The following is a 25,842-nucleotide window of genomic DNA, read 5'->3' on the forward strand; positions in this document are numbered from 1 at the left end:
AGCATAAAACTAAATTAAGATATGTTATTTGCATTTTTTTAAAATTTGATATTCAAACTTAACGTTCCTTCTATTCTCTAAAAAATCCAATTCAACCCATATCAAGCCAAAACTTTAAATTTAGAGAAGAAAAAACATTAAAAAACCGGTTAATAAGAATCATATTATTTATAGAATATAACATTTGATATTATACCTTTTACTTTTGTCTTTTAAGTTTTAACTAACTCTTGTTGTAATAAACTAATACAACCAATCAAAAATATAGAAAGGAGTGATAATATGATATATGTCCTCATTTTGATTTATAAAGAATAATAAACTTTCAAAGGTGAAAAAGAAAAGAATTTTTAATTTATATTAAAGTTACTATTTTGACTTTAAGAGTATTCTTATACACACAAAAAAGAATGATATTGATAAGTTAATGATTATTGTATTGAATAAAATGAAGTAGTTTGGGTGTATAATGTGAAGAAAGATGTTGTTACCTTTAATCTGTGATTCAACCCATTTGTAGAGAACATTCCAGCTACATGCTCTTAACTTTAATGCTTCTTCCTTCAACTTACATTTTCACTTAAACCATTTCTTTTTCTCTTATCTTCCATTAAAGTATTGTTTTTTGGTTCCTCAAGATTTGATATTTTTCCCTTAACACACTGTTTTGGATCTTTGTCATCAAAAGGTAACTACTTTTTCGGTGTTTAATGCTGGATTTGGTTTGAATATCTACTTTTCTTGGATTACTATTTTTGTTGTTGTTGTTGTTTTGAAAGTTAGTGATGCCAGAGAAGGTAGTGATTTCTCCACAGCCGAATCAATGGGGTGTGTGGTCCATTCCAATACTTCATTGGCGTATTGGATTACTCAGTGCTTTGGTTTTTGTTGGAATGGTTCTTGTTTGGAGCATTGATGGCTGCACTATTAAGAACATTATTCAAGGTTTGAGGTATCAGCATCAAGATTTTCTTCATTCTTCTAATTTCACTTTTGTAGAGCCATATATTCCTGTTACTTTGCATCAAAACCATCCCAATAGTAAAACTGTTTTAGATTCCCATAATCATATAGAATCTGTAGTTCTTAAAGGGTATTCAAGTTGGATTTCAAGTGAATTAGAGCCCAACTTGACTTCAAATCTTCTAGTAAGATGGTCAGGTCATGGAGGTGAACCTTGTAAAGATTCCAAGACTTCGGATATTTCAATTCCGGGTTTGGATGCTGGAAAAGTGATAGAGCTATCAGCTGGAGATGTTCATGAATTTGGTTTTCAAGCATTGGATGATTTAGGGAAACCTCACTGTTTAGGTGGTGATTATTTTGAGACCGATCTTTCAGGGGAATCTTGGAAATCTAGGCCTTTGGTGAAGGATTTCAGTAATGGCTCTTACTCGATTTCGCTGCAAGTTCATCCTGATTTCGAAGGGGTTTACAATCTCACTGTAATCCTGCTTTACAGACACTTTGAAGGTCTTAAATTCACCCCATGGAGATTTTCTTATGATCGTGTGCTTCGTAATATTGTGATCAGGTTCTACAAGAGTAGTGTTCGGTTACCAGAACTGCAGGCTTGCAAAGCTTCTGATTTTGAAAGGGATGTGTGGTGTGGAAGGTGGACAAGGCATGGCAAGAACGACGACTGCCCTATAGGCAATGATGGCAGGTATCGATGCCTAGCACCAGATTTTCCATGCAAAGCGCCATGGTGTGATGGTTCTTTGGGAATTCTAGAGAGTAATGGTTGGGTGTACTCAACCCATTGCTCATTCAAGATGTATTCATCTGAGGCTGCTTGGAATTGCTTGAAGAATCGTTGGATTTTTTTCTGGGGTGATTCAAATCATGTTGACACAATACGTAATCTGCTCAATTTTATTTTAGATTTGCCTGAAATACATTCTGTCCCTAGAAGGTTTGACATGAACTTTTCAAACCCAAAAGATTCATCCCAAACAGTTAGGATTACAAGCATCTTCAATGGGCATTGGAATGAAACTCAAAACTATCTAGGATTGGATTCCTTGAGAGATGAAGGGTTTCAAGATTTGTTGAAGAAGTACTTCTCAGAAGACACAATCCCAGATACTGTGATTATGAATTCCGGCTTGCATGATGGCGTCCACTGGCGTAATATAAGAGCATTTTCTGTTGGAGCGGAATATGCAGCATTGTTTTGGGAAGATGTTATGAAGACCGTGAAGCAAAGAGGGTTGGCATGGCCGAGAGTCTTTTATCGGCACACTGTTGCAACGGGTGGATATGCAAGGTCACTGGCTTTTAATCCAAACAAAATGGAGGTGTTCAATGGTGTGTTGTTAGAGAAATTGAAGCGTGTCGGCGTTGTATCTGGTGTGATTGATAACTTTGATATGACATTTCCATGGCATTTTGATAACCGATGTAATGATGGAGTTCACTATGGAAGGGCTCCAGCGAAAATGAAGTGGCGAGATGGTCAAATCGGGCATCAATATTTCGTGGATCTCATGTTAGCTCATGTTCTTCTCAATGCATTGTGTGCAAGATAGCTTCAGTTAGAAGAGATGGCCTGGACTTAAACACTTCGCCTGCGAAATGTTATTGGAGGAATGTGTAGGCATACCCTATAGAGTAATGCACACCTTATACTTTGGGTACAGAAGTCCTTGGATGAAGACCATTGAGGTATATATATATCCACCATATTTTGAATCTTGCTGTTTCTGTAATTGGCATTCTGTGTTGCTCATAGATTTGTTATTGTGAGTTGTGAGTTATGTATACATTGTATTGTCCCACTTATAGATTAGCAAAGGATTTTAATCACATTTGATATAGTTCATAGGCAATTATTTGTATTAATCGATATATAGTATAAAAAATACTATATGCAAAATCATATTCTCTCTTAAACAACCACTGTCCCTAGACCATGTGAAGCCTTCAACATAAATAGCAAATGGAACATTGATATAAAAATTATATTCAAATATAGATTGGTCTAGTTAACTCACAAAAATTACCCACTATCCTTCACTTATATAAAATCCATGATATCATATAGATGTGACTGTCACAATCATTTATACCAAAGTTCCTTTTCCGTTTTTTTTATGGGTGGGTTGAATTTGGTGGTGTTTGAGGTCAGAAAAAAGTCCATAATAAATATACCATACCCACCAAATACAATAGATTCAAATTATACTATTCTACTATCAACCAAACCGGAATAATAGATTCAGCCAAAAACTACTGACTTAATAATGAATGGGCTCTCATAAAAGGCCCATGCCACCATCATTCAAATACACTTTGAACTATGTCTATGCGCTTTTGAAAGTCATAAAATGTGACAAGCAGCAATTCAGTTTTCATTTTACACTATTAATCGATTAATTCTTACAATATAAAATTACAACATTTTTAATATTCATATAATCAATTAACTATAGTGTTAATCGATTATCACATACAGAATCTTAACCATTCTAACACCAACACAAAGCAAGACAACCCATAATTTATCGCACTCCCAAGGTATTCTATATGTTGTTGTTTACCCATGTGAAAACCAATCTCAAAACACTCATAATATGACCAGAAGACAAGTATTATTGTAAAACTTCGTTTGGGCTGACTACTAATCCAATTGAAAACATGACACATAACCAATCTGAAACACTCATCTGATTTGCCAACACTAAAATTGATGGAAATTGTTCGGCTTAACATGTTTAAGAGTAAAACTGTGACTTGATAGTTTGTCTGATGCGACTTGGTAGATTTAATCAATTTTTAAAAAATGACTAAAACAATTTAGTTATGCTTCTCACAAGTGTAATTATATTCGTTATTTATTAGTTTATATTGTAATGAAATCTTAGTTGTATAATTAAATTTAAATAAAGTGATTAAGACATAAAATATATTATTTGATGATATTTTCAAGTGGATGATATAAGATCAAGAGGCTGTATTATGGATGAGATATGCCACAACATGATGATGGGGTCATACAATGATTACCATCCATCTAATTGAGAGTAATCATTGTTGCTTGTAATTTATATAAGATATCTTTAAATTTATACTTTTATAGATCTTAAAAAATTACGTAAAAAAAGAAGAAGTAAAGCATCTAATGTCTTAGAAATATTGTATCAATATTTAAGTATGAGTACTTTGATTTATTCTAATAATAAGATGAACCTTATGTTCTTCACATTGTAACACTAATGATTTAGCAAAAATATTTCTTTTGCAAAAGTATTTCCTCATAATTTTTTGTACTATAACTTGATAATCTAGTGTGATCTTACATCACTAGACCAACATCTTGTTGGTAGATTTTCGATACACATATGAACCCATCACATAGATACCTTCCATTTTGATGCACACATCTTATTAATTATATTTGATACTCTCGAAGTAGCAAATACTTAATGAGGATGTGCCATGGCGGGTACGTTGTGCTATTCTGTGATGAGCACTGGATCATATAATGCTCGCATTCATTAATTCATTCACCCCTCTTTCTTAATCTTTTGTTCCTTCATATTCGCCAATTTAACATATACTGACAATATATTAATCTTCACGTGAGAGCTGCTTCATCAATTTTCACATATTTTTATTCTCATTTTTCAGATCCTTATGCCCCCTAATTTCTTCACATTTCCCTATCATATTTATTGACAAATGCATGATCCAAGAAGGTCAATCTATCTTATTAGTCATTCTGAAACAAACTACTAATTCATTACTTCCAAAAAATCTGATGCTTAAAGTTGTGAATATAATTTAAGAATAAAATTAATTTGTGTATAATTTTTCTAAAATACTGTTGTTAAATTTTAACAATTAATTTCTTCATCATAATTCTGATCTGAAAGTTTTGTTAATTGAAGAATAATTCTTAAGAGAAGGTAATATATATGCATAGTAGTTCGATCTCAAATTCACATATTAAAAAAATTACAAAGAGACATTGAAAAAGTGAAGAAAAATTTGAAAGATAAATTAAAAATGATTATTAAAGTGGGTGAAAAAAATGTGGTTTACTAAATAATGATAGACTTGAAAAATAGACTTAACTTTGTCTCGATTTTATAAAATATGATGAAGAGATATACAATACAAAAAAAAAGAACAATAGGTGAGTAGATATATGTTAGTATATTACAGAACATCATCTCATGTTGAAGTTGATTTCAACATACACAGATACTGAGATTGATTTTAAAGTACAAATTGTTTTGTAAGGTCACGACTAATTGATTTTAAAGCATAAAAGGGTTCAAGTTTTATGTATAGAAAAAATACTCGCTAAAAAAGTTAGCTCAAATACTTATGAATGTTCTCGACTGTATTAGACTAATTCATGATGTAAAACCTTTTTTACTTAGACACTTAATTAGTCCACTGAATTACTTCCGGAGGACCTTCACAAAAACTAACCATCCACCACTACAGCACTTTACCCTTTATGTGTTACTGAAACAGTGTCGGTGATTAACCACGTTCTGCATTTTTTGCACGTTTGCTCTAACCGATACCCCATCTCCTTCTAATTTCCGTAATGCCATTCTTTACTCACCCAACTTTACACCATTTTCGGGGAAAACTCTAGTGCTGCGTTTTGTTCAAGCTTAATAAAAAATAATTATACTTTGTAATTGAAACTTGAAAGTCATTTATTTAATGAAGGGAACGAATTTTTTTATTTATATTTTCCAATACAACATTTACATTAGTGTTAACATTTTTTATTTACCAAACCAATTTGAACTTGGGAATAACATCTTTTTACATTAGTCATAAAAATGTATCTATTGTTGATTTTTAAGAAATCCATATTTCAGTATTTTGACTATTTTCCTTAACTAATATTGTCTTCCTATAATTGGGTGATTATATTACCTATATAAGAACGAAAATACTTATCATTATCCTATTTTTTATAGCAAAAGTTGTATAAGCAAGGGAGTTTACTTCAAATCTGGCTTATGCTATATATTAATATATCATTCATCAAATCTTATGGTATATAAATATTACGTTGTACATGTCTATATATAAGACTTATTGTTTGTGTGTACTAGGTGTCCCTTAGTCTATAGTTATTAGCTTGTGTCGGATTTGATGAATGAATGAATAGTTCCCACCAAATCTGTGTTATTGAAAATGAGTGGGTGAATGAATGAATGGTCCTTTGCTTCCTCAATACCCATCTCTTTCTTCCTTTTTCCCTTCACCTTTTTCATTGATTGCATTTACTAAACTAACCTACTAAGCAAAGGTAGCAATACAAAACATCCTTCTACTGTTACTGTTTTTCTGTGTTGTGGGCCATCAATCTCATCTTGTTTGCTTCCATGCCACCCTTCCCTTCTTACAAGTTTCCGTTTTTTCTCTTTTTCTCCTTTTCAGTGCTGACCGTTACCAATACCCACATTCCAAAATTTGATTTTTTCCTGTGTGTGCGAGTTTTAAATGTCATCTTCATCAAATCAAGAAGAAGAAGTTGAAGCCATGATACCACCACAGTTTGAAGCTTTTAGGAGAGTGAAGCGTTTAAGGTTGTTTGAACCATCTCTGAATGTCCTTGTTTTTGTTGTTGTAAGCGCTTTTGTTGTTTGTTGCTTCTTCTATTTGGATAATAGAGACTTTGGTACAAGACTTGGGCTCATTAACCAACCTAGTGAAAAGAGGTTGAGTTGGTTAAAGGTGAAAGGGTTTTACGTAAAAAAAGAAGAAGTAAAGCATCTAATGTCTTAGAAATATTGTATCAATATTTAAGTATGAGTACTTTGATTTATTCTAATAATAAGATGAACCTTATGTTCTTCACATTGTAACACTAATGATTTAGCAAAAATATTTCTTTTGCAAAAGTATTTCCTCATAATTTTTTGTACTATAACTTGATAATCTAGTGTGATCTTACATCACTAGACCAACATCTTGTTGGTAGATTTTCGATACACATATGAACCCATCACATAGATACCTTCCATTTTGATGCACACATCTTATTAATTATATTTGATACTCTCGAAGTAGCAAATACTTAATGAGGATGTGCCATGGCGGGTACGTTGTGCTATTCTGTGATGAGCACTGGATCATATAATGCTCGCATTCATTAATTCATTCACCCCTCTTTCTTAATCTTTTGTTCCTTCATATTCGCCAATTTAACATATACTGACAATATATTAATCTTCACGTGAGAGCTGCTTCATCAATTTTCACATATTTTTATTCTCATTTTTCAGATCCTTATGCCCCCTAATTTCTTCACATTTCCCTATCATATTTATTGACAAATGCATGATCCAAGAAGGTCAATCTATCTTATTAGTCATTCTGAAACAAACTACTAATTCATTACTTCCAAAAAATCTGATGCTTAAAGTTGTGAATATAATTTAAGAATAAAATTAATTTGTGTATAATTTTTCTAAAATACTGTTGTTAAATTTTAACAATTAATTTCTTCATCATAATTCTGATCTGAAAGTTTTGTTAATTGAAGAATAATTCTTAAGAGAAGGTAATATATATGCATAGTAGTTCGATCTCAAATTCACATATTAAAAAAATTACAAAGAGACATTGAAAAAGTGAAGAAAAATTTGAAAGATAAATTAAAAATGATTATTAAAGTGGGTGAAAAAAATGTGGTTTACTAAATAATGATAGACTTGAAAAATAGACTTAACTTTGTCTCGATTTTATAAAATATGATGAAGAGATATACAATACAAAAAAAAAGAACAATAGGTGAGTAGATATATGTTAGTATATTACAGAACATCATCTCATGTTGAAGTTGATTTCAACATACACAGATACTGAGATTGATTTTAAAGTACAAATTGTTTTGTAAGGTCACGACTAATTGATTTTAAAGCATAAAAGGGTTCAAGTTTTATGTATAGAAAAAATACTCGCTAAAAAAGTTAGCTCAAATACTTATGAATGTTCTCGACTGTATTAGACTAATTCATGATGTAAAACCTTTTTTACTTAGACACTTAATTAGTCCACTGAATTACTTCCGGAGGACCTTCACAAAAACTAACCATCCACCACTACAGCACTTTACCCTTTATGTGTTACTGAAACAGTGTCGGTGATTAACCACGTTCTGCATTTTTTGCACGTTTGCTCTAACCGATACCCCATCTCCTTCTAATTTCCGTAATGCCATTCTTTACTCACCCAACTTTACACCATTTTCGGGGAAAACTCTAGTGCTGCGTTTTGTTCAAGCTTAATAAAAAATAATTATACTTTGTAATTGAAACTTGAAAGTCATTTATTTAATGAAGGGAACGAATTTTTTTATTTATATTTTCCAATACAACATTTACATTAGTGTTAACATTTTTTATTTACCAAACCAATTTGAACTTGGGAATAACATCTTTTTACATTAGTCATAAAAATGTATCTATTGTTGATTTTTAAGAAATCCATATTTCAGTATTTTGACTATTTTCCTTAACTAATATTGTCTTCCTATAATTGGGTGATTATATTACCTATATAAGAACGAAAATACTTATCATTATCCTATTTTTTATAGCAAAAGTTGTATAAGCAAGGGAGTTTACTTCAAATCTGGCTTATGCTATATATTAATATATCATTCATCAAATCTTATGGTATATAAATATTACGTTGTACATGTCTATATATAAGACTTATTGTTTGTGTGTACTAGGTGTCCCTTAGTCTATAGTTATTAGCTTGTGTCGGATTTGATGAATGAATGAATAGTTCCCACCAAATCTGTGTTATTGAAAATGAGTGGGTGAATGAATGAATGGTCCTTTGCTTCCTCAATACCCATCTCTTTCTTCCTTTTTCCCTTCACCTTTTTCATTGATTGCATTTACTAAACTAACCTACTAAGCAAAGGTAGCAATACAAAACATCCTTCTACTGTTACTGTTTTTCTGTGTTGTGGGCCATCAATCTCATCTTGTTTGCTTCCATGCCACCCTTCCCTTCTTACAAGTTTCCGTTTTTTCTCTTTTTCTCCTTTTCAGTGCTGACCGTTACCAATACCCACATTCCAAAATTTGATTTTTTCCTGTGTGTGCGAGTTTTAAATGTCATCTTCATCAAATCAAGAAGAAGAAGTTGAAGCCATGATACCACCACAGTTTGAAGCTTTTAGGAGAGTGAAGCGTTTAAGGTTGTTTGAACCATCTCTGAATGTCCTTGTTTTTGTTGTTGTAAGCGCTTTTGTTGTTTGTTGCTTCTTCTATTTGGATAATAGAGACTTTGGTACAAGACTTGGGCTCATTAACCAACCTAGTGAAAAGAGGTTGAGTTGGTTAAAGGTGAAAGGGTTTTCTAATAATGAGGAGGAGCATAGAGTTGAGTTTATTGGAGAAAAGGGTGATGGGTGTGATTTGTTTGATGGGAAGTGGGTTTGGGATGAGAGTTACCCTTTGTATAATTCTAAAGATTGCAGCTTTTTGGATGAAGGATTTCGGTGTTCTGAGAATGGAAGACGTGATTTGTTTTACACCAAGTGGAGATGGCAACCCAAACATTGCAACTTACCAAGGTACACTTTTTATGTTTCTGATTCTTCCCCATTTTGAAGTTTATTATAGTAATATTTTTCATTGCTTTCAGCTGAGGAAATAAGTTAAAAAGATGGTAAATTGAATTGCTGGTCTAATAATTTCAATTGATTTTTTAAGTTACAAAATCATGTGGTATCATGCTGCCAGCGAACAATGTTTATGCTTATAGTATTTTGAAAATTGGAATCAACGAAGGCCACAAAAAAACCATAATGGGTCGACTTTGATGTTGTCTTAACTATTATTTTTCAATTGAACTAAAATCTTTTGATGGCATTCATAACAGAAAGCCTTTTCATTACTATATTTATAAGAATGGTGACTTTATGTTTGCTTTCCCTCTTTTGGAAATTCCTTTTTTAAGATGCTTCCTGTTTGTATTTGTGAACAACAACAGCAACAATAAAGCCTTTAACTTATTAGGTGTCGTTGACTACATGGATCGAACAACGCCATAATACTTTTATGAATACAACACTAATGCTCTATCATAATGCTTCCTGTTTGTATTTGTGAACTAGCAACAAAAACGTGTAACATTGGTAAATTTCAATAATTTTATTTGCACTCAGATGCTTGCCTTTCATTGTTTTGAAAGCTAAAAATCTATGAATGCAGATTCAATGCTACGGTGATGTTGGAAAAACTGCGAAACAAACGCGTAGTGTTCGCTGGGGACTCGATTGGGAGAAACCAATGGGAATCACTCTTATGCATGCTCTCTTCTGGAATTCCCAATAAGGATTCAATCTATGAAGTGAATGGCAGCCCGATTACAAAGCACAAAGGGTTCTTAGTGTTCAAATTCAGAGATTTTAACTGCACTGTGGAATATTATAGATCTCCGTTTCTGGTATTGCAGAGCCGACCTCCTACTGGAGCTCCCGGAAAGATTAGGACAACTCTGAAAGTGGATAAAATGGATTGGTACTCTTCGAAATGGAGAGACGCAGATGTCCTGGTTCTTAACACGGGGCACTGGTGGAATTATGAGAAAACCATAAGAGGGTAAGTCAATACTTACAATATTTTTATTGATTATACATGTCCTGCAAATAGCTTGGCTTTAAAATATTGAAGTTAACACACATTCATAGAAAGTTGTTCAAAGTAGATGATATTTAAAATTGAGTTTGTTACATTTGCCGGAAAAAAGAGGATAGTTGGATTGTTACCATCCCATCAGGATCCTGAATACTTATAGCTTCTTCTGTTCTGATGTATAGTTTGTCAATGGCAAATAGACTGCTTCAGAAAGGTAACAAAGCAAATTGGAAGTACGATGATGATTAATTGATTAAGGAAAAATGGCAGTTTAAAAAGAATGGACATAAGAGAATCCTTTCCTATTTTTTCTTCCTCTTGTCTCCCATTTGTTTTCCATCTTTCCATTATTGGAGCTTTTATACTTACTCTATTATATTCTATTTACGCTGTTGTTTTTCAAAAGTTCAGCTTACTCCTTTACCCCCGTTGCTTTGAGTTTGAAGTTTTGTTGATTAGATTATGATGTCCCGAGTCAACACTTCTGTTTTTCTGTTAAAATCAATGTAAGATATGAACTCTAGACTATATCAGATTGGAATTAGAGAAAACTGCAGCACTAAGGCAGTTTTATTAGATTAACTGAGCCCCTTATTAGTTCCTTAATTTCAATTACGTCTGTAAGATTTATATATATATTCTGGAGAAAAGATTAACTTTTTTTAATTTTTCAGCCGTTGTTATTTCCAAGATGGTATGGATGTCAAGATGGAAATGCCAATAATAGATGCATATAAGAGGTCTATAGAGACAGTGTTGAACTGGATACAAGATGCAGTAAATCCTAGCAAGACGCAGGTTTTCTTCCGCACATTAGCCCCAGTGCATTTCAGGTTTGTTTGACAATTCAAATGATGATGGTTGATGTTATTTAAAAACTCATCTCATCTCTTCAGAAAATTCACTGTCCATAATTACATGATTCCACAAGCTTCTTGTTCAATACTGCATGACCATGATGTACAAATTAATGATTTGACATGAGTATGAGGTCTCACCAAAATAATGTTCAATATCTATTGGAGCTGCTTTGTAAAATCAGCAATTCAACTTGTCTGTTTTTGCTTAAGATGTTTCATTGAGATTTCATAATAAACATCTTAACTATAGTTATATATATATATATATGAGATAACTCATAACGCTGACTAATATTTGGGTTGGCTATCTTTGGAAACTAAATTGTTCTGATTTGTTCCAGAGGTGGCGATTGGAGAAATGGTGGAAACTGTCATTTGGAAACACTGCCAGAGCCGGGATCCTCATTGGTGCCTAATGATAACTGGTCACAATTCAAAATAGCGAATTCTGTGTTATCATCAGCACACACAAATGTTTCTGAAATTATGAAGAAGTTCAAGGTATTGAATGTAACATTGATGACTGCACAGAGAAAAGATGGGCATTCATCTATCTATTATCTTGGTCCTATAGTCGGTCCTGCATCTCCCCGCCGACAAGATTGCAGCCATTGGTGTCTGCCTGGTGTACCTGATACATGGAATGAGCTGCTTTATGCACTATTTCTAAAACATGAAGCTACTCACATATGGAACTCCTAACAGTCACAACTACTATTCGGCGCGAAGTCCTTTTAACTGTGCTGCATGGGTTTATGGAGCTTGTATGAGGAAGAATGTTGCATTTATAACTTATAATTTCTAGAAGTATTGTGGAGACATGAGATATTCTATAGCAGAATCTGGAGGGAGGGATTTATGCATGTCACCAGTGAGAATTATTTTGAAGGCAGGACATCAATTTTGGATTACTATGCTGCTGGAACTAAGAAACCAATGGTTTCTCAGATTTGGTTATCTTGTGATTAGATTAGGAAGAAACAATGTGTTATTAAATTATCACTTTTGTTGTGGTAGCTCTCATTCATGAAAACAGCTTTAATACCAAATTAAAGGAAAATGTTTATTACTGCAAGATGTGTCCCTATAATAGTACTTTGAAAAAACTTTTACTAAATTTTTCCACCTCATATTTTTCCCTATTTAGTTGATGTGAATAACCTTACACATGAAAAGAATTGGGTAACAAACAAAAATGTATTTGCTGATAGTATAAAAGTTTTATATACCATTAATTTATTATTCACTATTCATTTTTAATTATCGTTAAATCATATAGTTTGTTTGATTACCCCACATATATTTATTATTAAATACGTCCTTGTTGCCATAGAAACGAATTATAAATTTTACTTGACGTTATTAACATAGCTATGTGGACCATACGTCATACCTGGCAAACGAAATTATCTTGTTGGCAGGAAATGATTTTTAATTTTTAATTTCATCCTTCACAATTTTAATTTAGTTTCTTTATGTAACCTATAGTTTAGGTCATTGAAAGACATTTCTATTCAGGACTTGATCAACTTCACCAGTAAGGGTGGAAATAGGCCAGATCAGGCCAGACTTTGCCTTAAACAGGCCCAGCCTATATAGTATGTAGGAGTCTGGACCTGATCGGTTAGCCTGTTTAAAAAAAATTCCAAAGCCTAGGCCTGACCTGTTTAAAAGTCTGGTCTGACCTGTTAGTCTGTTTAAAAGCTTGTTTTACTCTATCATCTTGAAATAGGTCATCATATCTACATTTAGATAGGTTAATATTCCTACTTTTAATTAGACTCTTCTAACCCTAACAATTAAATTATATTTTTTATATTAATATTACATATGTATAATAATATTACTTATATTAAAATTGTATAATATGAACATATTACATAATATAATTAAATAGGCCGGCCTGTTAGGCTTAATGGGCCTTTTGGATGGCCTACAGCCTGGCCTATTTAACTACTTTTCAAAAAGCATGTGCCTGACCTGTTTACGAAGAAAGTCTGGCCTGGCCTGCCCTGTTATAGGCCAGGTAATAGGCTCCTGGTAGGCGGCCTGGCCTGTTTCCACCCTTATTCACTAGTAGTAATAAGTTCTGGAGTAACACTTTTGAGATATATCAGCCCAATATTGATTTTTTACTTTTATTAAATTAAAAAATTAGTAACAAAAAATAGATATGTGGCGCATGTGATGAAAACGGTTCTATAATACAACTGTATAATAAAAAAATATATAAGAAGATATTGTGGTATTTATGAAAAAAATGAAGAAATAAGAGGCAGTTCTTGATCTTATCTTTTTATTTGTCTCTCTGTTTGGAATTTGAAGAAGATGCAGCAAGGTGGATATGGAGGAGGTATGGTTCCACAGCAACAGCAACAGCATCAGCAACAGCAAGGGTACACGATGATGCCACCTCAGCAACCTACCAACGCCGATGAGATCCGTACCCTCTGGATCGGCGATCTCCAATATTGGATGGATGAGAATTATCTCTATACCTGTTTCGCTCACACCGGCGAGGTACCTTCTTTCTTTCTTCTTTATTAATTGGTTCAACTGCTATATTCTTTATTCCCTTAGGCAAGATCTCGGTTCGAGTTTTGCGAATGGAAAAAATATCTGCTGGGACCTAAATGTTCCCGACTCGGTCAGGATTGACTCCAGTGCGATGATACTTGTGGGAAACCAAAAGAAAAATCTCACATTTTATTTATTCATTGGTTGTAGGTTGCTTCAGTGAAAGTCATTAGAAATAAGCAAACTAGTCAATCAGAAGGTTATGGATTTATTGAGTTTACAAGTCGTGCTGGTGCTGAGAGAGTTCTTCAATCATATAATGGCACCATTATGCCAAATGGAGGCCAGAACTTCAGGATGAATTGGGCAAGTTTTAGTGCCGGCGAGAGGCGTCATGATGATTCTCCTGATTACTCCATTTTTGTTGGAGACTTGGCTGCAGATGTTACTGATTACCATCTTCAGGAGACGTTTAGGGCGCGTTATTCCTCAGTTAAAGGAGCCAAAGTTGTAATTGATAGGCTCACCGGACGGACTAAGGGTTACGGTTTCGTTAAGTTTGGAGATGAGAGTGAACAAATTAGGGCTATGACTGAAATGCAAGGGGTTCTTTGCTCTACAAGGGCAATGCGGGTTGGACCAGCATCTAATAAGAACCCTACCACTCAACCTAAAGGTTCCTCTCTTTCATGATGCCCATGTTGATGTAAATGTTTGCTTCATATGCTGGAATAAGTTTGAGTTGATTTCCTTTAAATGATAACTTAGCCTGTTAATGATACTGCTTAGATTTCCTTAATGTCTAGTTATCTTTTGTGTGTGTGCATCCTTACTTCTGTTGTTTAATTTATGTTTCTTTTCAGTTAAAATCTTGGAGGTATGCAGTCCAAAATCATTTCTTTTAAAAAGTTGGGATAAATAAATGATATAGAATAAGTAAATCTTATTGAACTCCTGTTGTCTCAAAGCAGGGGGTCAAGAGGCTCTGTCATCTCGGAGCCTGTTACCGATTTCAGCTCAAATGGTTACCCTTTTAGTGTGTGGCCTTGCATAGGTTAGTTATCCATTTATGTCTTGCCCATAATTTTTTGTGGCGTTTTCTTTTCTGCCTACATTCCACAACTATTCTTGTTACTTATATTTTCTTTTCATTTCATTTAGCCAAATTACATAGCTCAGTTCTTCTAATTCTAATTACTTATATTTTCAGCCACTATTTCTTAGTCTTTAGTCCTTTAGTTTTACTCTTTTTAGCACAATGCTTTGCAATTAAAGTTATTACTTTCTTTATATTGCTCAGTTCTTCAGGCCTTCTAATCTGTCAAAATAATAAGTGCGCTCTCTTCCCATCCCCTTGAAATAAAAAGAAAAAAAGCGTCTATGAGAAAAAAGTAACTTGTGAAGTTTTCTATCGCTGGCGCAATCACTTGATTGTGTTCTACTCTAATCTTATTTTCAATCTCTGAGGCAAACCGTGAGTATTCATATCTTTTCGCAAGTATTGAAAAGCATTTTAGATGTAGGGTAGGAAGAGTATCAACACAGTTTCTACATGTTTCAATGCATATTAAATATGTGTATTAAACTTTCTCCTTTGCAACTTTTGTTCTTTTGCGCTTTCGTTAGTTACTTACAGAGAGAGACAGATTCGTCCAAGTAATCCAACTATGCCAAATACCCTGCCCTTGGTATTGTATGACAACTATCTATGTTGAATTTTGTCTAAGTTAGTTGAACATGCCATTTATCTATTCATGCACTTGTTAAGTTAGTTGAATGTTTGGTTTATTTTTTACTTGTGATTTCATATATATTATTTTAGTGTTTTAACTTCTCATATTCCATGGTTTTCTGTGCTCATAAGGCACCTATAATTTTGTGCTTCCGTGGTTGCTCTATATGTGTGCATATACATTTTGGAAATGAATCATCTGATGCTGAAATTCGGATGTTAAAAAGTTCCTAATGGCTGTCGGGGCTAGATGTATAAACATATTATTCTTAGATTTTGTGCCTTTTATTTTTAAAAAGTTAGTTGGTACAATTTTTGCTCTGATTGGTGTGTTTTCCATGAACTGCTTCCTTCCCTGTATTAATGTCATTTATCTTCTATTTCACATGCAATTTGCACATGCAGCTCCATATCAGAATCCTCAGGGGGCACAGAACGACAATGATCCAAATAACACAACTGTGCGTACTTCTTTGCATCATAGAAGAAACTACTGTCTGTCTAGCAAGTTTGTGACTCAATTTTTTTGTTGCAGATTTTTGTCGGCAATCTGGATCCTAATGTCACGGACGATCATCTGAGACAAGTTTTCGGGCAGTATGGAGAGTTAGTTCATGTGAAGATTCCTTCAGGCAAGAGATGTGGGTTTGTCCAATTTGCAGACAGGTAATTTAACTATTTTGGTATTTTTACATTTATTGTGTTATTACTTCCCAGTCTATGCAATACTCTGATTTTGCCATGCTTTTTCATGTATCAGGAGCTATGCAGAAGGGGCACTGCAGGGTTTAAATGGAACCCTTTTAGGTGGACAAAATGTTCGGCTTTCATGGGGCCGAAGTCCTTCAAACAAACAGGTAAACAAATTTAGTGATTGTTATAATTATGAGCTATATTAGCACCAAGTTTTACTTATTTTGTTTGATGAATTTTCAGACTCAAACAGATCCAAACCAGTGGAATGGTGGTGGAGGGTATTATGGATATGGTCAGGGTTATGAAAATTATGGTTATGCTCCTCCTCCTCCTGTTGGACAGGACCCCAACATGTATGGAAGTTATCCAGCGGGATATGGAAATTACCAACCTCCCCAGCAACAGCACCAAACGGGATATAGTTAACAACTCCTTCCCCCTCCCCACTTACCCTTTTCCTTCTGTAATCCTATGATACTTATTTTCAGTTGTCACTATTTTCGTGTCTTATGACTCTTGGAAAACCAACTTTGCTCCTGCTTTTTCATTTAGTTTCATGTGATTGATAATAACATGAAAAATTGGTGTGATTAATTTGTTCATTCAATACTCTTAGTTTTGTTGATAAAAATGTCATTACAAGGGTAAGTAGAATGATATAATTGTCATTACATTTTATTTGTTGCTTTGTTTTTATGGGGAATCAATTTTCTTAAAATACAACTTTTATTACTTTCTCTTAAGAAAGTGATGGGAGAGTATTCATTAAAAAGATATGGAAAGTGATGAGAGAGTATTAATGATGGGGTTAAAAAATAAGGATAATTAATAGTAGAATAGTATAAACTTGTATTCATTTTTTAAAACATCAAAAAAATTGGAAAACATTAAAAATAAGCAACTAAGGACATACAGCATTTATATTTTGCACATTATTGTTCTTTTCATAGCGATGCTTAATTATTTTTGACCGATTACGCCATAAAGTTCATGTGGGAATAACTACTCCAAATATCATATAAGCTTTCTTTTTAACACTACTTCATAATTATATAATAGATAGATAGTAAATAATACATACAAAACTCAGGAGCAGATGTATTGCTACTTGTGGCATTGTACCGAAATAATAAATATGACACTAGTTGTGGCATAATCTTCAAAATTTTGTGGCAGCCGATTCACTTTTGGTCCATTAAATCATTAAGTTTCATGTTTTCTATAGAAGTGTCAGGTTGGGACAGTAAATTCTATTTGAATTTCTTAATAGTTATTACTAGAATACTCCTTAATGTTCCCATAAAAATATATATGGTGTAATATTTTTGAATGAATAGACTCATACAATTGTCAATGGGAGATTTAAACCGTTATTGCATGTCCAACTGCCACGGTTGTAGCGTCCAAATTGTCATTGAAGAAATAGAGTTCTGTACCGAAAAAGATTAGAGTCTTAAGATAATGTTTATCATAAAGATTATCCAAGTGAGAAAAAAATATATATCTAAGGTCACACGTGGTGGTAAGTAATTAACTAAAACATAGTAATGACAAGACAAATAAAGGCAAGTCCAATCATATTTGGTCGCAAATATACAATTTCCAATTTATAGAGCAATTCAAGGTTTGGTCTTATAAGATATTTGATGACTACAATCATTTTTGGTCAATAAAAACCCTTCTTCAACAGACACCATATCTAACTGGGAATGCCGCCACGAGTAATAATAATATTAGCAATAATCCATTTGTGTTCACCAAGTCAAATTTTCCATTATCCTTTTCTCATGCATCGTCACCCTTATACAGTACCAAAACTTTCCACCTCAGTTAAATCCTCTCATTCCATCACAATCATTACTTACGTAAGCAGATATATTAATTATATAGTTTCTAAGAGTTACATATATAACTATAAGGTAGCTAGCTTCTGATATATCATATTCATTCTTCTGTAAAAACACATATTAATATATAAATGGGAAATTGTTGCATTATGAACATAGGTGAATGTCATAACATATATATGTACAAAATAGAATTGTCCAAATATTATGTCATCATCTCCTACTCTCAAGGATATATATAGATTCATTCATGATGCTGGCTTGCAACAGTTTCCAATTTATATATATATATAATATATCAAAAGCTACCTTATGTAGTTCTTTGACTAAGTTTCGGGAGGTGGAGCTTGAAGGTTTTAGTACTTATATGGGTATGTAAGGGAATGAATAATGGAAAACTTGTCTAGGTTAACAAAGAGATTATTATATTAGTTATAACTATTAATACTAAAAAATATCATAATCACCTCACTAGTGTTGTGTATATCATGGCTGTGAGATCTTCTGTTTCCTTTTTTTTTCTCCTAGCAAAACTTAACTAACAAAATTATGGCCACAAAGAAAGGTGTTTATTGACCAAATATGATTGTAGCGACCAAGTAGATCTGTCCTTGATAATATGGATATTAATCACGTCACGTTTATCATATGTATGATCTTGCACCATCCACTACTATATTTCACTCCGCCTTGTTCTTTCCAGATTCTTTTTTGCATGTTTCAGATTGTGTGCCTCAGGTTCCAGAGGCCTACATACATGCTCCTTATCTTTCTGCTGAGATCGAAATTGAGTTTGTGTTATTTTATGAAATCGCATCTTTCATTACTCCATATATGAAGTGGAAGATGCTAGCTATCTTGTGGTCGAGTATATCATGTATGAAGAGTATTGCATATTTTTATTGCTTCATTGATATCTTGTCAAATGGAATATGCGTCTTCCTTTTGGTGCTAGCTATATGGATCATTGATGATGATTCTTGTATTCAGCTTTATGTTATGCGATTTGAATTATATTACTACCCCTCTTAATTCTCCTTACTCCAACAGAATGGTGTAGATTAGGTATATTATTATTTTAGAAAACTAATTTTGTAATTTCTAACAATTTGCACATATTTTTTAATTACTGCATTGAGTTCATGCAAGGCTTATATTCGTGCTCACACTCAACAACAATGATAATAATATCACAACATAATTGTAATTACATGAATATAATGTACAAGTTGAAATGTACAAATGAAAAACCCACCTCAATCTCTACATGCACCGAGGTTTGATCGAATCAATTAACTTCATTAATAGTGTGTAGAACAGGCCTCCAGGGTCTACGATGAGAATCATGATACTGGTTTTCTTGTTCTCTTGCTTTTATTAAGCGATCAAGAACTTGTTCTGCAGAAGAAGATGTACTTCGCCCTACTTGCTTCTTCTTCTTCATCATCATCTCATTTTGCTTCTCTATCCCTCCCAACAATTCTGCCAATTCTTTCTTTGAAATCTTAACCTTCACCATTCCATTTACGTCACAAGAAGCTCTCAACGCTTCTGAAAGGTTCTCCTTCTTCACTTTCCCCAAACTCAACCCTTGACTTTCATCAAATACCTTTCTCGAACTCCTCTTCATAGTTGTATTATTGTTATTCTCAGACTTCAAACAATCCTCCCAGTTCTCTCCACCCCACTCCATTGATGATGATGATGATAATGATGATGATGAGGATGATGGCGTATTGCAACAGTTTCCCATGTGTATATCTTTAAGGATGAATGTATATGTGAGAAGCTAATAGCTTGTAGTTGTTTAACTCTTAGATAAGAAATTAATATGTAGAATATAATGAATGTCTCTTTGTGCTTATGTATGTATAGTATTTATTATTTACTAACTCGTTCGGATGATGCTTAGCTTGTGAAGTTTAGGTACTTATATAAGGTAGGGTGATGAAGAGAAATGGATAACGGAAAATTTGACTTGGTGGTTACCAAATGGATTATTATTAGTTAATATATATTATATTCTTACCCGTGGCTGCATGCACTTGATGTGGTCTCTTTAATTAACTTGCTATATGGCAACAGAAGAAGGGTTTTTATTGACCAAGTATGATGGTGGCCATATAGATATTCAGAGTGTGAAATTAAAGGGGAAAAAACTCCATCCATTGTTGTGAGTAGGGATGTAATTACGTGTAAGATCACCTGTCCTATAATTTTTCTGTTCTGAACTAATCAAACTTCATAAAATATTATTAAAAATTAATTTTTGTTTTTATAATTTTTATTTTTAAATGAATGATACTTTAGGATTGACTTGATACATCGATGATATGTGATTTTCTATTAGTTTTATTGAGTTAATAATTACTACACGTGTAACTTAATTAGTTTAGTGACTTTGGTACAGGAATGAGGAATCTATCTCCTCCATCAAAATTGGACGCCATCCATTCTCTGAACCCGTGGCGGTTTGACATTCTATATCTTCAACTCACAAATTATATCACTCTTTAGTCATTCAAAACAATTCACGGTATTTTAATTATATTCTTCCATTGAATAAGGCCCTTAATTCTAGGAGGAAAAAAAAAGTGGGTGAGTTTTATATATTGTTATCATTCATTATATTATTATTGACTCTTAAAAGATATAATATAATTTAATGGTGAATAATATGTTGATTGTATATAAATATTTACACTAATAATATGTAAATATAAATAATATAAATAAGATATTTAAATTGTTTACCAAACTCATGTTTATGCTATGCATGCACGCCCAAAAGTTTAATACAAAAAACTTGTAATAATGAGATTAAACTAAGAGAAAAAATATATGCGCTTCATCAAAAGAATTTTTTTTAATATTATTACATTATTCATCATTCATATTAATTATTATTTACTTTTGAAGGTAAATAATATAAATAAACAATGAATATTATAATTATTATGTATAAATATTTACAAATAATATATATAATAATAATAGTACAGTACTTAGTCTTTCTTATGGTTGCACTGGATTTCTCAAAAAAGGGTTAGTTTTCTATTCCAAATGTATGACCTTTATTATTCTTTGATTGAATAATATCAATAAGAGGAATTGTGATTCTTTGTCCCTAAAAAAACATATGTTCTCTTAGTCAATAATAATATTACACTCAATAATATAAAATTGTCAGTTTTAACTTTTATGAATTTTTATTTCATCTATTTGTTACTTTTTAATTCGTTGGAACAAGAAATAAAGACAAAGTTAAAAATAGTGAGTTACAAATTCCGAAGGGGAAGAAGTTGCCCCCAAATCTTACATGTTATATAATTAAATTTTAAACATTTATTAGTATTATTATTTTTATATTATTATCATTAAATAATATATTTGAGATCAGATATTTCTTGGAAGAAGTAAGACTTTGAGATTTCCACAATCAAAATTGAAGGTAGAAAGGACTAAAAGAGAATATAAATACGTGTTATGCTAAATGAGGATTATTTTCGTGTGTTAATTAATTGTGTTCCCCAATCTATGTTAATCAGTGTTATCTAATTAATGGAAAGAATATTTTAAAATAATAATCTTAAAACCTTGTAATGAAGATATCATTAATCAAAAGATAAAAACAGGTTTGCAAATAGAACAAGGTCCAAATTAAGACTCTCCAAAAGCAAAACAAAAAAAATTATTCTCAAAAGAAATTTTATTATGTTCCTTGAGAATGATAATTTTTATGAATAATTTTAAATAAAGTTGTTGAAGTTTGAAATGTTAAGATCTTTACTGCACCATACTCTGCGGGAACTTAGAATAGTTGGGAGTAAACAATGAATGAAGTTAGAGTATATTCTTAGCAGTAGTCATGAATGATGAGCGCAAGAAGGAGAATTTGTCTAATCTGGACAATAACAATAACATATGAATATTTAAATGAATAGTACATTGAATTTTGAATTTAAGGAGACTGAAAATGTCTATGCTGGACCAGATATATACCCCGTTTTTCTCGTGTGTTTTTAGTTTCAGTTTGGTATTTTTAATCACTTAATTCAACAGAAAACAATTCTTGTCTTCTTGGTAAGCGTATGTATTACCAATTATAAATGAATAAATAAATTGCGGCTGAATTCAGAAAAAGGAGTTAGTATGATTAACTTGGTCCTGTTAGATAAACACCAAATTCAATGTAATAATAGCCTAAATCTACCTCTACATTCTTTTCTTTCTTTATCAAAAGTACAAAACCTCCCTCAAGCGAATGTTACTCATCTTCCTGGCCTTCTTCGATTTACATTATTAGGGTACAAAATGAATTTTTGAATTAAGAAAAAGGTTAGTCGCATGTATGAATTTATTAAGAAGTTCTTATATTGTGATTTAATCAAGAATATATTATAAAATAATTAACTAATCTCTTTTTACTTTCAAGTATGTGGTTGCATTATCTAACAAAGTGTCACTTATAGAAATCGAATCAATATTTTAACTCTAGTATGATATCTGAAGATTCAACGAGACTTTATACAATTAGATAAACATTTTTTTCATTAAGAAAAACTTTCTTATATGTTCTACTCTATAAGACATTTTTATTAAATTTTAGGTACCAATTAAAGTAATATTTTTCTTGATTCTTATATTATACATAATCTAATCATCGTTTTCTTAATTAATGGCCTTATTGAAGACAACAAAAAGTAGAGATAATCAAAGCTTATATAATATGGAAAAAATAGGGGCGGATAATATATGCTACATGAAAATCTTCTACAATAATCTCTTATAAGGATTATAATTCTAAGTAACAATTCTTATTCTGTTTCAATAAATATCTTCTTCATCATTTTTACCCACTTCGAATATATCATTTCTGAAACTTGTATTTGTATTTCTTAATCAGCTAAAGACATAATGATTAGCATATTTTCCATTATTTAGAAGATTAACTTTGAACGGAATTTCATTGACTTTGAATCCACATGTTTCACCCCAATTTCAATTTTCAAGAGAAAATATATTGAGTTTGAGAGAACGAGAGAATTGGAACACAATTGGTAGGAAATATGAAAATATGATTATGTTAGAACAGAAAACCTTTATTTGTTTTTCTTAATGGTGAAAATCATGAGAAGGAAGAAGAAGAAGATGAAGTAACAATGAATAATCCTTGAATATATTTTTCACATCTGCTATGAAGCAGAGAGCATCCTTTAATACACAAGTATTCCCAAAAAGGAATAACTGAAAAACAGAAAAACTGTAAAAACTGAATGTGAAAACAGAAAAGGAAAATGGGCCAAAAGGCCCAAAGCTGAAGCACCAAAAACAGAAATAAAGCAAGGCAAGGAACACCACATGAAAGAATCACCAAAGTGGTCAAGCAATGTTTAACAGTTTTAACCATATTAGGAAATAAGGATTTTTTTTTATATTTTTAAAAAATGAGAAAGAGTATTGGAAATAGAAAAATAATTGGATACTTTTGTATGAAAACCTTGGGCATGTTATTTCAAATTGATCAAGTAATTAATTATATAAGTTGAAAATGAAAGTAGTGAATAAAAGCAAAAAGGAAAGAAGAGTGGAACTGATTGTGATTAATTATGAACAAATAAGATATCTAACTGAGTAGTGCCAATTTCCTAATAGAAAAATGAGAAAGGACAGATATCCAGTTCTGTTAGCACATACATGATTTTTTGCACAAAGTTAGAGAAAGGATGATAGTGGTGGAGTCCATATAAAAAGATGGCCTACCTAATGTACAGATTTTTGTTTTGAATTTGGAATTTATGATATTAAGAGCATGAGATGATGCCTCTGGAATCTTGTGCATATGTAGATCCAAATTCAACTTAATTATCAAAGAGAGTGATAGAGATGTATATATAGCCCAACTAGACAGTGGCACTAAAAGGACATTAGTGTGAGATACTCTGCAATTTCTTTTACTGAAATTTAAGTTATGCAACTGTTTCAATCTTAAACCTTATTAAGATCAACATTGCCTGACATGGAAAGGAACAATATAGCGATGATAAGGCTAGTTTAGTACAAAAACAATACCTTCATACATCTAATCTAAATTTGTCACCAAGTATAGCCAATCCACCAAGACAAAATATTATCATTTTAACTTGTGTTTTCAAGGCTCACCAAAGCTGAAACCTTGTTCATAAAGTTAACTTGTCCTGCCAAATAATTCATTCCACTTGCAAAGTTAAAGTGTCTGTCACTTAACTAAGCAACAAAGTCCGGTTTCCTGAGATGTGAGATTAAATTATGATTTTTGAAATGGTCCTAGTTACCCACTTTAATTCAATTCAGGCAACACTAACTAACAAATTGGCAAGTAATGAGACAACAGCTTAGGATGCTTTGATGCAGTGATGGGTCTATGTCTAGCCAGAGTGATCCACTCCACTACAATATAAGGCTCATTCATTCATTGATGATCATGACTCATGAATACAATAATACATTAAAAATGGCAGTTACCTTGGTGCATGAGTGAGGAAAGCAACATCCAAAAGAATTGGCCATTTGGGTAAAACATGCAGAAGAATTGTACTGGCCCCTAGGAGCGTGGGCCTATTGATGATGTAATATGTGGATTTTTATAGTAAGCTATAATATGGGTAAGATAGTTTTCAATTGTAGGTCCCATAACATTATTCTGGACCGTTCAATGTGGCTTCACTGCAAACTTACAACATTAGTTTTGTCCTAATCTTCATTGCAAACTTTGTTAAACCATGATAGGGAGATGTTATTATCATCATTGTGATGGATAGAGACAGCTACCATGGACCCTATTCATGAGGAATCTTACACGTGGTGGGTTGTAAGAGGATGCATAACGAAGAACATTGCTAACATATCATACTACCCACGTGGAGGATGCTCTCTTCATTTTATTATCATGCATTGTTGCTTCTCTTCCATTTCACCCATTCCACTCCATTCATCCATCCAATCAAAATATCAAATTGTCGTTTCTTAATTTATTTAATATTTTTCTGATTCAAGCATCAGTACAGAAGGGGGAAAATAGAATCAACCAATAAATGATTTAATTAAGGTTGTGCTTTTCTGATGGGCTTAAGATCCATGTACTCCTAATATTCTGAATATCCTTATAGCATGTTTACAAGTTGGTTTTGGAAGAAAATGAGATACTTCAAAGTTATCTCAAAAGTATATTTTAGACTCTCAAACCATTCATCTCCCTTCATTTTCTTACAAAATCTAACTCGCAAACAAACTAAGTAATTGTTTCTTGATATTTTGGTTGATGGAGAACATGAGAAAATAATGGTTATGTGTTATGAAGGGAAAGAGTGGCAAGTTATAAAAATCCAATCCTTATAAGATAAAATTTAATCTCTCATTTACTCTATTCACTATTTTATTAGATAATAATAATGTTTTTTATGCTAATAATGATATTCTCTCACCTATTTCGGTAAGGAATTAATCATTTTGGGTATGTGGTATCCCTCTTAATAAATGTTGATCTCAATAATTAAAATCTTAATTTTTTATGT

The 25,842-nt window shown here is 32.4% G+C and overlaps 4 protein-coding genes across 9 annotated transcripts; 3 read left to right on the plus strand and 1 right to left on the minus strand.

Moving 5' to 3' along the window:
• LOC109361955 lies at positions 432–2,834 on the plus strand. Of its 2 annotated transcripts, none has more exons than XM_019607481.1 (2): positions 432–688; positions 780–2,834. In XM_019607481.1, the coding sequence occupies exon 2, from the start codon at positions 786–788 to the stop codon at positions 2,529–2,531; it is 1,746 nt and encodes a 581-aa protein (XP_019463026.1). In that variant the 5' UTR covers positions 432–688; positions 780–785; the 3' UTR covers positions 2,532–2,834. The 2 variants fall into 2 exon arrangements, with proteins under 2 accessions (XP_019463026.1, XP_019463027.1); XM_019607482.1 differs by having other exon boundaries at positions 784–2,834.
• LOC109361958 (protein trichome birefringence-like 10) lies at positions 8,773–12,572 on the plus strand. 2 transcript variants are annotated; one of them, XM_019607495.1, is made up of 5 exons: positions 8,773–9,571; positions 10,212–10,601; positions 11,312–11,470; positions 11,839–12,215; positions 12,263–12,572. In XM_019607495.1, exons 1-4 carry the CDS (start codon positions 9,108–9,110, stop codon positions 12,197–12,199), a joined length of 1,374 nt encoding a protein of 457 aa, XP_019463040.1. In that variant the 5' UTR covers positions 8,773–9,107; the 3' UTR covers positions 12,200–12,215; positions 12,263–12,572. The 2 variants fall into 2 exon arrangements, with proteins under 2 accessions (XP_019463040.1, XP_019463039.1); XM_019607494.1 differs by having other exon boundaries at positions 11,839–12,572.
• On the plus strand, positions 13,777–17,049 carry LOC109361959 (polyadenylate-binding protein RBP45-like). Of its 4 annotated transcripts, none has more exons than XM_019607498.1 (7): positions 13,777–13,878; positions 13,912–14,017; positions 14,225–14,690; positions 16,152–16,207; positions 16,282–16,412; positions 16,507–16,603; positions 16,683–17,049. In XM_019607498.1, the coding sequence occupies exons 1-7, from the start codon at positions 13,826–13,828 to the stop codon at positions 16,866–16,868; spliced, it is 1,095 nt and encodes a 364-aa protein (XP_019463043.1). In that variant the 5' UTR covers positions 13,777–13,825; the 3' UTR covers positions 16,869–17,049. The 4 variants fall into 4 exon arrangements, with proteins under 4 accessions (XP_019463043.1, XP_019463044.1, XP_019463045.1 ...); XM_019607499.1 differs by having other exon boundaries at positions 13,777–13,873; positions 13,913–14,017; XM_019607500.1 differs by having other exon boundaries at positions 13,777–13,869.
• Positions 19,558–20,168, minus strand: LOC109361968. The gene has a single exon (XM_019607512.1). It carries the CDS (start codon positions 20,040–20,042, stop codon positions 19,578–19,580), a length of 465 nt encoding a protein of 154 aa, XP_019463057.1. The 5' UTR covers positions 20,043–20,168; the 3' UTR covers positions 19,558–19,577.

This window comes from Lupinus angustifolius, chromosome LG12 (assembly GCF_001865875.1).
Source record: "Lupinus angustifolius cultivar Tanjil chromosome LG12, LupAngTanjil_v1.0, whole genome shotgun sequence".
In the NCBI taxonomy this organism is placed as follows: domain Eukaryota; kingdom Viridiplantae; phylum Streptophyta; class Magnoliopsida; order Fabales; family Fabaceae; genus Lupinus; species Lupinus angustifolius.

Coding starts and splice junctions, on each gene's coding strand:
- LOC109361959 (XM_019607496.1), top strand. CDS start 13,826: ATGCAGCAAGGTGGATATGGAGGAGGTATGGTTCCACAGCAACAGCAA. Junction 14,691..16,151: donor CCCTACCACTCAACCTAAAG/GTTCCTCTCTTT, acceptor TTGCACATGCAG/CTCCATATCAGAATCCTCAG. Junction 16,413..16,506: donor TTTGTCCAATTTGCAGACAG/GTAATTTAACTA, acceptor TTCATGTATCAG/GAGCTATGCAGAAGGGGCAC.
- LOC109361968 (XM_019607512.1), bottom strand. CDS start 20,042: ATGGGAAACTGTTGCAATACGCCATCATCCTCATCATCATCATTATCA.
- LOC109361958 (XM_019607494.1), top strand. CDS start 9,108: ATGTCATCTTCATCAAATCAAGAAGAAGAAGTTGAAGCCATGATACCA. Junction 9,572..10,211: donor AAACATTGCAACTTACCAAG/GTACACTTTTTA, acceptor CTATGAATGCAG/ATTCAATGCTACGGTGATGT. Junction 11,471..11,838: donor TTAGCCCCAGTGCATTTCAG/GTTTGTTTGACA, acceptor GATTTGTTCCAG/AGGTGGCGATTGGAGAAATG.
- LOC109361955 (XM_019607481.1), top strand. CDS start 786: ATGCCAGAGAAGGTAGTGATTTCTCCACAGCCGAATCAATGGGGTGTG.